Raw genomic sequence first — 11,468 nt, 5'->3', positions numbered from 1 at the left:
CCTCCAAAGCTGCAACAGGGACACCCTTGTTAGCTACAAGGGAAGGACACACTCACTGGAGAAGTGTGCAATGCACAAAAGTGGTGCAACCTCCACCGCCAAGCTTTTAAGAGCTCAACTGGAAATGACCCTGACCAATGCGATACAGCTTCTGAGTACACCTTGCTTGGAGCAGCTGATAGAGATGACCTCCAGAGGTCGTTTTGTTTCTATGTTTTTAAAAGGCATGTATAACACCTAACGTTATACATAGGTCTACTTAGCAAGGTTACAAAAATAAAATCGAGGGAGCTGTAGAGAAGGACTACCAGGAAGGTTTTGAGAATGAAAAACTTGTTTTATTGTCACTGTCCTGGTTTCAGCTGAGATGGAGTTAATTTTCTTCACAGTAGCTAGCATGGGGCAATGTTTGGGATTTGTGCTGGTAACAGTGTTGGTAATACAGAGATGTTTTTGTTATATGGACCTGTTGTTGTTGAGCAGTGCTTACACAGTCAGAGTTGGATGGCTTGGGGTGCACAAGAAGCTGGGAGGGGACATGGCCAGGACAGCTGATCCCAATTGGCCAAAGGGATATTCCATACCATATGACATCATGCTCACTTTATAAGGGCCCGAAGGAAGAGGAAGGCGGGGGGACGGGCAGTGGCATTCAGAGTGATGGTGTTTGTCTTCCCAAGTCACCGCTATGTGTGATGGAGCCCTGCTTCTCCTGGGAATGGCTGAACACCTGCCTGCCGACGGGAAGTGGGGAATGAATTCCTTGCTTTGCTTTGCTTGTGCGCGCGGCTGTTGCTTTATTAAACTGTCTTTATCTCAACCCGTGAGTTTTCTCACTTTCACTCTTCCACTTCTCTCCCCCATCCCACTGGGGGTGAGCAAGTGCCTGCATGGTGCTCAGCTGCCAGCTGGGGTAAAACCACAACAGGCACTTAAAAGTTCTTGGCTTGCTTTTCCTAGCAAAATGGAAGAGGACACATCAATTGTACTGATGAAAGTAACTCCAGGGAAGAAATGTATCTCAAACAAAAATATTTGGTACAAGATCAAAAAAATGAAATGCCATGAAAAAAAAGTTAAAACTGGAAATGAGAAGTTTCCAGAGAACAGAGGAAAAAACCTGAGTAATGCCTTCCTAAAAGGAGAGCAGGACTAGGGGATCAAACTGAGTCAGGAAGCTCAAGAAATGTCTAAGAGCTATTTGTACCACATTGGTATACTCCAGGTGTTACAAATTATAGCTTGCAAGCAGCATCATCTCTAAACTGTACTTTCACGAAATCTGGCTCTTTAGAATTTCTGCTGGCCACCTGGAAAGGATGAAGATTTCTTCTTTCACCTTAATATAAAACTCGGCTTCTACAGGATCATTTTCATCTGAAGCACCAGTGTGCCAACGCCATTAACAAAACTTCTAATACGTGTAAGGAAATCAAGAAGACTGGTGGAGCTTGCTCCTGCTTCAAAGGAATACTGCCCCTTTGTCCAGGAAGGTGTACAGAGTGTGGGGGATGCTCCTTACCTTCATTTATACTAGAATGTCTGGGCCCAGACCCTGAATGAAAGCAGTCAGTCTCACTGTGTGCTGTCACAAGGACCTGGAATTCAGGTAACAAGCAGGTATGTGCAACTTGGGAGTTCTCCAGGACTATAAACCATTAGTGCTTAAGATTTGCTGTGCAACAGATGTTTAATTTAGAAATTTTTTTGCAAAACATCTATTACACATTCAGCTGTCAAAAGAACCCCAATGGTCCATTTCACTTCATGTTCCTGAAGGTGGGCACCTCTTGATCGCACTGTGTTTCTTCACCGCCAGGCCGTAGGGCATTTCAGTTTTCTGAGCACTGAGTTCATGGACATCTTGTCCTAGGAGACCTGAAAAGCTGGCTAGCCAGTGAACTCAAACCAAATCATCTTGGCTGTGATCACCAGTGGTCTGCTAGGAGCTGTAGTGCAGCCTCCAGCTGGGAGGACAAGGAAAGGCATTGTCCTTGCTGCTGACCCAGGGCCAAATGGGACTCAGCAACACAGGGCTCCACAGGGTCCAGATTCCAGCACTCTAATAAAATTACCTGGAAGAGCAAGTTGATCAAAGCAATGCAAACCTGAGGGAGTGACAACAGAACAGAGGGTCACTTTATTTTCAGCTGGTTGAGGAGTTCTGCTGCTGTTGCAATTATGTCTCAAAGAAACAGCAGCAGAAGCGTGCAGTAAGGTGATCGCCAGAAAAGAATCGTAACTCCAGCTTTCTCCCTCTGATGATCACAACCTGCTGTGAGCAGCCTAGGAGGCCGTTCTCTTCTAAAAGGATCCTCAGCCCCTGATTGTTAGCGTGGTGACAATTCCACCTGCTTACACAGACCTCATATTCGGGAACCTCACTGCACTGGCAAGTGCCAATCCCCTACTCCCAACCCCTTCACAACCACCAAGATTTCATCTCCTCCACTCACGCTCACACAGGGACTGTGGTTTGATCTCCTCTGTGTAGCTCAAATTCTTGACTTGGCTTTCTCTAGCCCAAGGTCAGTATCTCTGAAGTCTAAGTCCTGACCTCCTCTTCTGAAACTCAAGGCTTATTTTTAAGTAAGTTGCTGCCAGGTTCTTACTCGAGACAACCTGCTAGGCAGGATGTTCTGGTCTTCCAGGTTTAGCTTATGAATTCACCCCAGATGCAAAAAGGGTACTCACATTTTTACCTCACTAAAACCACACAGCAACCCTCCCATCGTATCAGGCACAGTTCCTATTTCTTTTAAAAATAAATATTTATAAACAAAAGGAAGAGATTTGGAGAACTACAATGTTAAAAATCTTCCTGCCAACAGCACAAATGTCTTTTTCCATGTAAAGTCACAAGAACAAGTTGTACACCAACACAAGTACTGTCTAAAAACCCTCTCTCTCAACAGCAGCCATAGTCCTCCGCTGCAGGAATCCACATCTCCCATCGCAGCAACCAGCTCCTCGGCATGTCTCTACGACTTGTACTGGGGCTGCTCAATCTCCTTTAGTGATCAAGTCCTCGATATACGCATCCAGTTCATCATCTGTATTAATATCAATGTCCTGAAACCAAAGGCACAAGAAATACCAGTGAAAAGTGAATCTTGAAGAACAGTGCAAGAATGGACAAGACAGAGCAGCACAGCATCCTCTGCAACGTCTGTCCTGGTCAGCCTTTATGCTCCAACTTCCAGCACTCTCCAGCTGCTGACATCTGCTGTGAAAGCACCACCAGCTTCCCTTGTCAGAGCCTGATGGACAATGCCTGGACACCAGTCAGCACTTGATACTCAAACAATGCACTCAAGCAACAGATTTGTTGTGCTGATCAGAGTCAAGTTAGTATTTTTTTTTTTAGCTTTAACACACATTTTCCTAACAGGGAGCAACTGCTTCCATCTGCTTTCAGTATCTGTTCCATTGGGTGGTCTTAATTTTATTTAAAGTATTTTTTTAATTTAAAGTTTATTTATTTAAAGCTCTTATTTAAATATGTATTTGCTATTTCAATTTAATATTTAGTAGTATAATTAATAAATAGCTTTCACCATAACATTTTTTAATATTATTTGTTTACAGGTTTGCATTTCTGTATATGGGGTTCAGAATCTAGCATCATCTTTGTGCCTAACAATGGGGCAGATATTCTCTGCAGGACACTGCCTGTACCCAGGGAATTTCTCCTTCAGCCCCAAGTTTCATAGCAGAAAGCAGAAAACAAACAGAAGCTGTGCACTATGTCCATGCCATGAAAAATCCATCTGTGAAAATTAACACTCATCGGGACCCCAAGGCCTGGATCTCAAAAGGAGGGCAGCGACAGCAGCTGCACACTCAGCTGCTTCTGACAGTCTAAGCCCAAGTTGCACCCAATTGAGAAAGAGCTGAAGCCCTGTTAAATGCTGGACTAAAACTTCTCAAGTGCCTGGAGGGGCCTGGGGAAGGTTGCTACTCCTGGGGCAGCTCTGGTTTCGTGCCCCTTCCTCACCCACCTCCTGCACTTTCTGCAGAAGGGCCACGATGTTAGTCCTCAGCTTCTGCAGTTTCTCCTCCGTTTCCTTCAGCTTTCTCTCTGAGTTGCGGAGGTTCTCTTCACAGGCTTTGGCCCGGGCGTCGGCACGTGTCTGATACGAATTGCACAGGTTCTGCAGACCTACCTCATACTGTTTGAAATATTCTTTCTGTAGAAGACAAAACACAACAGATGACACATTAAGAAGCACAGAGTGTCAAGAAAAGCCCAGCACTCACACCTTGTGGAAGAGTCCAGCTACCGGCACCCCGTGACCACCAGCCTAACACTGCGCCCCTTCATGCCCAGCCCACAGTCGTTACCACGCTCACATTTACATTTCTGATTTGCCTACTTCAGGCAACACAAAAATCACACGGGTTTTCACCTTTCTCGAAGACCAGAACTGCAACAAAACCTGCCTGAATTCAGATTAAGGATGCAGCATGTTTTAAAAAGCCTAAAACCACAGTTATGCTGTAGAAAGATCTGACAGCCCCTGTATGCAGTCAATTTCGTTATCATACACCGCTCAGACAACACAGCTTATCACTGCGAGGTAGGAACATCTACACTTGCAGAAACCTCCAGACAAGACCAACACGTCCTGCGGAAGCAGCAGAACCAGTAACTGAAGCAGATGCCTGAATTAACAGAGAGAAAAGAGGAAGAGACAAGAGAGACTGCCAATATATGCATTGCGAGTGAGGGAGTAGGGCACTTTGAAGACTACCAAATAAGCAGTGGCTTTTGTCATTTGGTCACCTGTAGGTGTATTCTGTCACTTACAGATGCCTTCTGAAAAGGTCTCCCTTTGTGGTATGTCAGAGAAGCCAGTGCTGTTTTCCCCGCATTTCAGCCTGCATTGGACCTTCCAATACGAGCATGCAGATACTGAGGCAGACTCAGCCCCATCTGTTCCTTGCTGAAATCAATGGAGGCCACACCAAAAGCCTTAAGATGTACGGCTGACTCACAGGTGGCCAGCCTGCTCACCTGGAGAAGTGCGAGGGGAGTTGGCTTCTGTGTCCTCTCCCATTTTTAAGATTGCCTCCACATAAGTTAGATTTACATGGCTGGGGGCAAAACAAACAGGTATGCCTACATCCTGTTTCTACAAACCTCTAACCTGGCCTTTTTTAAAAGCTCAACAGCAATGGACAAGAAGTTAGGATAGTAACAGCCAACAGCTTTCCCATGCAGATGTATGGCAATTAAAAAAATCCTCAGACAACAACTGTCAAAAGACCTAAGGTATGTTTCAGAGGTTCTCATGTTTTTTCTCGGCTACATTAGTCTGCTAAGGATCCAAATAACCTTTTAAAGAGTGAGATCTTGTATCAACAAGATGCACACTTGCCATAAGAATGGAATGTGTGTGGGGAAAAACCCCACTTTTCTAGAAATACTGAACTCACCAAGGGAAACGCCAACAACCCTTCCGAGCTCATGGAACTCAGCTCCTTCTTGGAGACAGGAAAATTTGGAGGTAAGAAGTACCGCAAACAATTTCTATGCAGGAAAGAAAAACAGAAAGCCAGAATTGGGAGTTTAAAAGACTAAAGCAGTCAGACTGCAGCAGCTCACAAGAACTGCAGTGAACCCACCGAAGGATCTGGACTAGTAAGTCTACTGTTTCTTGGCTGCTGCTGGGACCAGTGGTGTCTGGCTCAATTCTGACACAGTCTGAGGTAGAAGGTTCAGCCACAACAACCTCCTCTTCCTGCTGCCTATCTGGAGCCTGGTACTCGGGAGAGGGAGGCTTCATCAACCTCACATCCTCACTGCCCTTCTCTACCCTGAAAAAAGAAATATTAAGGGAAAGTCAGATAGCTTTTTCCACATTGCCCGCACCTGAAACACTGGTTAACAGCTTCATCAGAACCTGTATTCAGCTGTCACTCTGAGACCACTAGATTACACCGCAGCTGCTTCCACAGGAACATCACATCAAAGTGATGGGCAGACTGCATGGAGTCTGTCACGCTCACTCCTTACAAAGCAGCTGGGCAGTCCTGAGCACACACACACGCTCCCTGACATGACAGCAACGTATTTGTCTTCAGCATCTATGGAAGTAAAATGGGGTCTTGCTCCTGAAAGCAGAACAAGCCTCCAAAATCCAGTAGCTAGAGATAATTACCAGCGATCCCTTGGTGTGGTGTCTGTAGGAACATAATCAAACTTCACCTTCCAGCGTACTGCATGCTTGCCCATCTCCACAGCTGTGACACGGCCTGTGAACCACTCCTTGTTCACACGCACTTCCACACGCAGCCCTTTGTCTGCAAGGAGGACAACAGTAAAGATGTTTGCAAACATTCAGATGCTGGAGAGCACATTCTCCATGAGGTCTAGAGAAAACAGGCACCCTCAGTGGGGAGCAAACCTAAACCTGTGACATCTCCTGTAAACCATAAAAACACTACTATCGCACAGTTCAACTCCTACTCAGACACATTAAGATGCAAGGCAATTATATGGCATTTGCAGACAGAAGGTCTCTCCCATACTCCAGGCTGTTTAACAAAGCCTTTCCAGGCTTGTGCTGGTCACAAGGACAATTTGCCACGTGTTCCTAGTGGGTCACTTTCCAGACAGCTCCTTGGGAACAAGCTGAAGAAATGCTCTGCTCGGCAGAAGGTGCAACACCATCCTGGCGAGCATCTTTCCTGGGGGTCTCTTGGCCTCGTTTCTCTCACAGCAGCGCAGCAGGTCTAGATACAGTCCTCTGCATTTCCCAGCTAACATAGCTCCACGATCCATTCAATTAGGAAGGGTGAGCACGACATCAGTCTACGCCACACAGTGAAGCATCACACCCGTGAACGTGATGCAGCCCTCAGATTACAGATCTTCCCGTGCCACAGTTGCCTCTTGCCTAATCAAGGGGTTCCTGGCCAAAATGTTTCATGTGAGTTAGAGTTATCTTGGGGTTTGGGACCCAAATTTACACTCATTCTCATTTTAAAAAAACTCACTGATTGAAATCACACATTTAACCAGTGAGTCTAGTTCGCCACAGTTTTTTTTTCCACTGTGTTAGACAGAGAGGCAGCTCAAGGGTTCATGTCTCACCTTTCTGAGCTTTCTTCAGTTCTGCCAGCTCTTCTTCCCCGGCACTGTCTGTGAGCTGTAAGCAGAGAGAGCTCAGATTACGCCTCCCAACAAGATTATAAGCACTTCACAAATACCTTCTGCTGGGAAAACCAGTGTACTCTAACCTCTACCACCACCTCACTGGAATCCTTCTTCTCCTCTTTCACTGGCACAAATTTGCCCCGTTTTGTTTTCTCCTTTTTGTGCTCTCCCTCCTCCTCAGACCCGTCCTCAGTTGTGTTCAAGGTCCTCTTCCGAGTGGTGGAGGCCTGTAGGAAGCAAACATGCTCTAGCTGTAATTCCAGCATGCTATAAACTAAAACCTTCTTTCAGCCAAGTTAAAAAAAAAAAAATACAAAAAGCTCAGCATCCAGTATTTAATTTGATAGTTAATTAGCTTTTCCGGAAGGTTTTAGCAGGTGCTACATGATCATGCAAACACTCACCCCACGACTCCACATTCTTTTTTTTTCTGGGGAAACAGTCTGGTCTAACAGGAAAGAGATGAAACAAGTCTTCACGAGGAGTGTAGAATGGCACTGTAACCCAAGACTAAAGTGAAAATTATCTTGTCTTGTGCAGGGACTACAGTGCAAATCCCATGTGACAGAGCAAGACAGGCTATGCAGAATAGTACGTAAGGAGCTGACAGTTTTCATCCCATCGAGTCTCACCTGTGGGCATTTCACAGCGGCAGATTTCTTCAGTGCTGGCACCTTGGCAGCTTTTGGACTGGGTGTCTCACGTGAGCTTTTGGGGTTCTGCCCCACAGCAGAGGGTGGTTTCGAGGTTGTACCTGATTTGGCAAGAGTTTTTAAAGTGCTGTTTGACTTTCCAGTTGTCACAGTGTGCTGGTGTGTCCTGGAAGTGCTGGCCTCCTCCTTGGAGAGCATGCTTGCCAGTTTGGGAGTGCTGATATTTGGCCAAGCTGAAGAACTCTTTTTGAGCTGACTGATGGACTTGGGAAGAGGCGTAGGTGGTGGTGGTCTGCTGGGAGCGTTCTTGATGACATCAGGTAAAGGAGGAGATCGCGGGCGCTGAGGTCGGGTCTGTGAGTGGGTGTTCTGAAACAAATGAGAGTACAGAGAAAGGATGGAAGAGTCAGGCACTGCTTTTCAGAGCAGCTAAGGAAAGCACAGAAGAGTACAAAGCCCACAGCGGTATTTACCTCCCCTGCAGGGCGTGTGGTCACTTCCAGAGGCAGTTTCTTTAAGTCAGCTTGAGATCGAATTGGAGTGGTTTTCTATATAAAAATAAAAATCAGAAAGGCCATCTTTAAAAGCTGTCAGGGCCTGCCTGAACCCAGCCCAGCAAAGAGTTTTCCAGTTTAAAATCAACAATTATAAGAAGGTGTCTTCTGGGTCCTTCAAGAGGCTTCCCTTCCATCCAAACACCAGCAGCCCTTCCCATTTTCCTAGCAGAAAATGAAATGCAAGCCGAGATGCTTGTTTTCTGTTATTAAAACAACCCCTACCCCACGAAGGAGCACAGGTGGCATTAAAGGCTGAGACAGACAAGACTCAGCATCAGCCATTTCCACTAGGAGGTCCATCAAACCTGCTGTGCTTAGCTGGAGACCTCCAGATTCACCTGCAGAGCTTCCAGCTTTTCCTGCTGCTGGCGGATTTTCTCTGTCAGTTGTTTCTGCTTTTCCTCCTGTGATTTCAAGTCTTTCTTCAGAGTTCCCAGTGGTACCTTCTGCTTCTGCTCTGCAGCTTCACATCTAGCAGGAAGGGAACACAAGACAACCTCAGCAACAACAGCAGAACCTGCACTGTCTCGCACACACAGCGCTGTCCCCATATCCTATCCCAAACACAGCAGTAAAATCACTTTCCTTACCACGGTAGCCACAACCTCAAAACCAGTGGTTTTCTTCTTGGGAATCACATATATGATTTAAGGATCAAAAGCACAGTTGTTAAAAAACAAGCCATTTACACTGGAAACTACCAATTCAGAGCCAAAGAGCTAAACAAAGCATAGGAACAGCTGCAACTGGTTTTCTATACTGTTTCTGTACGCGGGGCTTTTGCAGCAATTTTCCTTCCTATCAGCTTATGTCTTCCTATCAATTTTTCTTTACAGACTTCCTTTCCATTTAGAAAGGAAAGCTTATTACCAGTAACCTGTGACTAAGATGTTGTTTACAAAAGCCTTCCAACAGAAGATGTGCTTTGCCTTGCTGCCCAAGGCCACGAAGTTTTCCTTTGCGTATGCCTTAACTATTTGCTTTTCCCATCCTGTTCAGCTTATGGCCTACAAAATGGTGGCGAGCATCCTGCTCCCATAGGTCTTCTCAGATGCAGAATCCTGGAAGACTCCTTGAGAGAGGAGGAAAACACAGGTAGGAAATACATGATAGTGGACTGGCATCACCTTCAAACTTCTGGCTCAGCAACTGGCCATCAGGAGCGTTGCCAGAGGAAGGAGAGGGGACTGAGGGGTTCCCAGGCTCATCTCCTGTCACAGAACTGAGTCACGGACAGACACACCAGGGCCAACCCCTTCAGGGCAAAGTCATGCAGGGATGATGTGAGACAGGAAAGCAGCAGTACCAAGACAACTCTTGCACAAGGCAAGTGACCCAGCTGACTCCTACGCTGCCTTGGAGGTGAGCTGTTCAAAACTTCCTGCAAGTGTGAGTCTTGCAGATAAAGGTGGACCCTGCTCTCATTGTGGATCACACAGAGCTCCAAGAGGCTGATGAGAGATGATTTTATCAAGATCTCTGATCCTGAACCTGCCAAGTGATGGGATATCCCCTACTCTGTGAGATACATACTGTGATCAGCTTGTGAGTGGAAATGAGCACAAGCAACATTTTCTCCATCAACATTTTCTTCTCAGCTGAAGCACTGCAGGAGAGTTTTTCGTAAGAGCAATCACTTCCTTGGCTAAGAAAGTATCTGTCGTCACTAGAAAATGACTGCCTGACATGCAATGACGAGCTGCTCAAATTCTCAAAGGTAAAGCTGAACAAGTGGCACCACATGCAAGTTTCCCAGCAAAGAAATGCCATCTCCTATGCCGTTGATGGACTGGGGCTGAAAACATTGTTAAGTTGTATCTTACAGCACAAGAAAGTATGAAAGCACACATTTGTTCTGCCAACAGGAAAAAAATAAGACTACTCATGACATTTAAAACCACAGACTTCATCACTTGCATCACTGCAAGTCAGAAAAAAGGAATTATCTTTGTAGCCAGAATACTCTGCAACTCAGCACCAAGACATCGGTGATGCTCAAGGACCTTTCAGCCACAGAGTCACCTTCAGCTAGTGTTAGAGCCACGTTAAATGCCTTTTAGGACCCAAGTGGATTTTAGGTAGGAAAAGGGAGGAGGGTGAGCCTGACACTGAAGTGTGATAGACACACTGCCTTCTCTGTGACAAAGTGAGCAATGGTGCCACTTAGTGCTGACCCCAACACAGACCAACATTGGAAGGGGTGACTGCTTCATATAACAGACATGGAGAAGGGCATTCGGCTCCCATGATCCGGGACAATGTGCCACCAGCAGAAACCGAGGCATAGGTGGACAAATCAGAAGGGCAGGGAACAGCTTGGTGCCAGGAGCGGACACAATGCAGGCAGACAATGCCGAGGCAGCCAAAACCATCATGTAGTCTTCTGATGCCAGGAGAGAGTCTGAACATCAACTCTGACAGTGCTTCAGCTTCAACTTGGCTGTATGAGATTCTGCACAGACCCTCACGGCACACAAGCTTGAGGCCCCTCACCCATGCTGGCAACAGCAATGCTTGCCAAATCCTCAGTCCTCCCCCACACAGTACAAACACCTGGAACGCAGCAGCTGGGGCACATGGTCATGACACAGGTGAAGGGGTCCAAACCCATGGCACAAGGACACAGCAAGAAACATCAGGCAGTACGGGAACGGAAGTTCAGAAGGGCAGTGATTGTAAGGAAGCCTTGCTTTCTACTGCCACCAACCAGGCCAGAGAAGTGCTAGTGCAACTTCTATAGAAAACCTTCTGCCTTGTGTAAAAGGACACAACTGCACTCACTGTTGGAAAGTGCGCGTGAGCCTACTCAATCAAAAAATATTCTAGAGTTAGTTATCCTCCCAGAGTAAGACTCCCGAGATCCCTTTCAAAGGGGCTGAAATGACCAGAAGTTTGGATCACCTGTCCAGAGCACCTCACCTGCCCTTTCCCACCTCCCTGCGAGGGGGATGTGGGATGACACCATGCGCGTGCACACCATGGAGGTGCTCTAACTCGCTCCAACCAACTCATTCTCACATAAAATGCAGCCAAACCCCTCTGAATTTTCAAGGTATTACAAATACAAAATTTAAATTCTTTCATTAGTAAATCAAG

At 46.3% G+C, this 11,468-nt stretch overlaps 1 protein-coding gene across 4 annotated transcripts in view; it reads right to left on the bottom strand.

Moving 5' to 3' along the window:
• Nucleotides 1-2,590: 2,590 nt before the first annotated feature.
• Nucleotides 2,591-11,468, bottom strand: part of MORC2 (MORC family CW-type zinc finger 2) — a 61,617-nt gene continuing 52,739 nt past the window's right edge. For all 4 annotated transcript variants that reach the window (XM_075769189.1, XM_075769188.1, XM_075769190.1 and 1 more), the window contains 10 exons: nt 8,711-8,843; nt 8,289-8,363; nt 7,795-8,184; nt 7,246-7,389; nt 7,100-7,154; nt 6,165-6,306; nt 5,629-5,820; nt 5,440-5,533; nt 4,002-4,190; nt 2,591-3,072 (listed from right to left, as the gene is read on the bottom strand). In XM_075769189.1, coding sequence (XP_075625304.1) covers nt 3,004-3,072; nt 4,002-4,190; nt 5,440-5,533; nt 5,629-5,820; nt 6,165-6,306; nt 7,100-7,154; nt 7,246-7,389; nt 7,795-8,184; nt 8,289-8,363; nt 8,711-8,843 — 1,483 coding nt within the window. In that variant the 3' untranslated portion in view covers nt 2,591-3,003. The remainder of the gene's footprint in view (nt 3,073-4,001; nt 4,191-5,439; nt 5,534-5,628; nt 5,821-6,164; nt 6,307-7,099; nt 7,155-7,245; nt 7,390-7,794; nt 8,185-8,288; nt 8,364-8,710; nt 8,844-11,468) is intronic.

The sequence above is a fragment of the Balearica regulorum genome, chromosome 17 (genome assembly GCF_011004875.1).
Source record: "Balearica regulorum gibbericeps isolate bBalReg1 chromosome 17, bBalReg1.pri, whole genome shotgun sequence".
Lineage (NCBI taxonomy): Eukaryota > Metazoa > Chordata > Aves > Gruiformes > Gruidae > Balearica > Balearica regulorum.
Note: the sequence above shows the minus strand (reverse complement) of the source record. Positions and strands in the feature narration are given on the sequence as shown.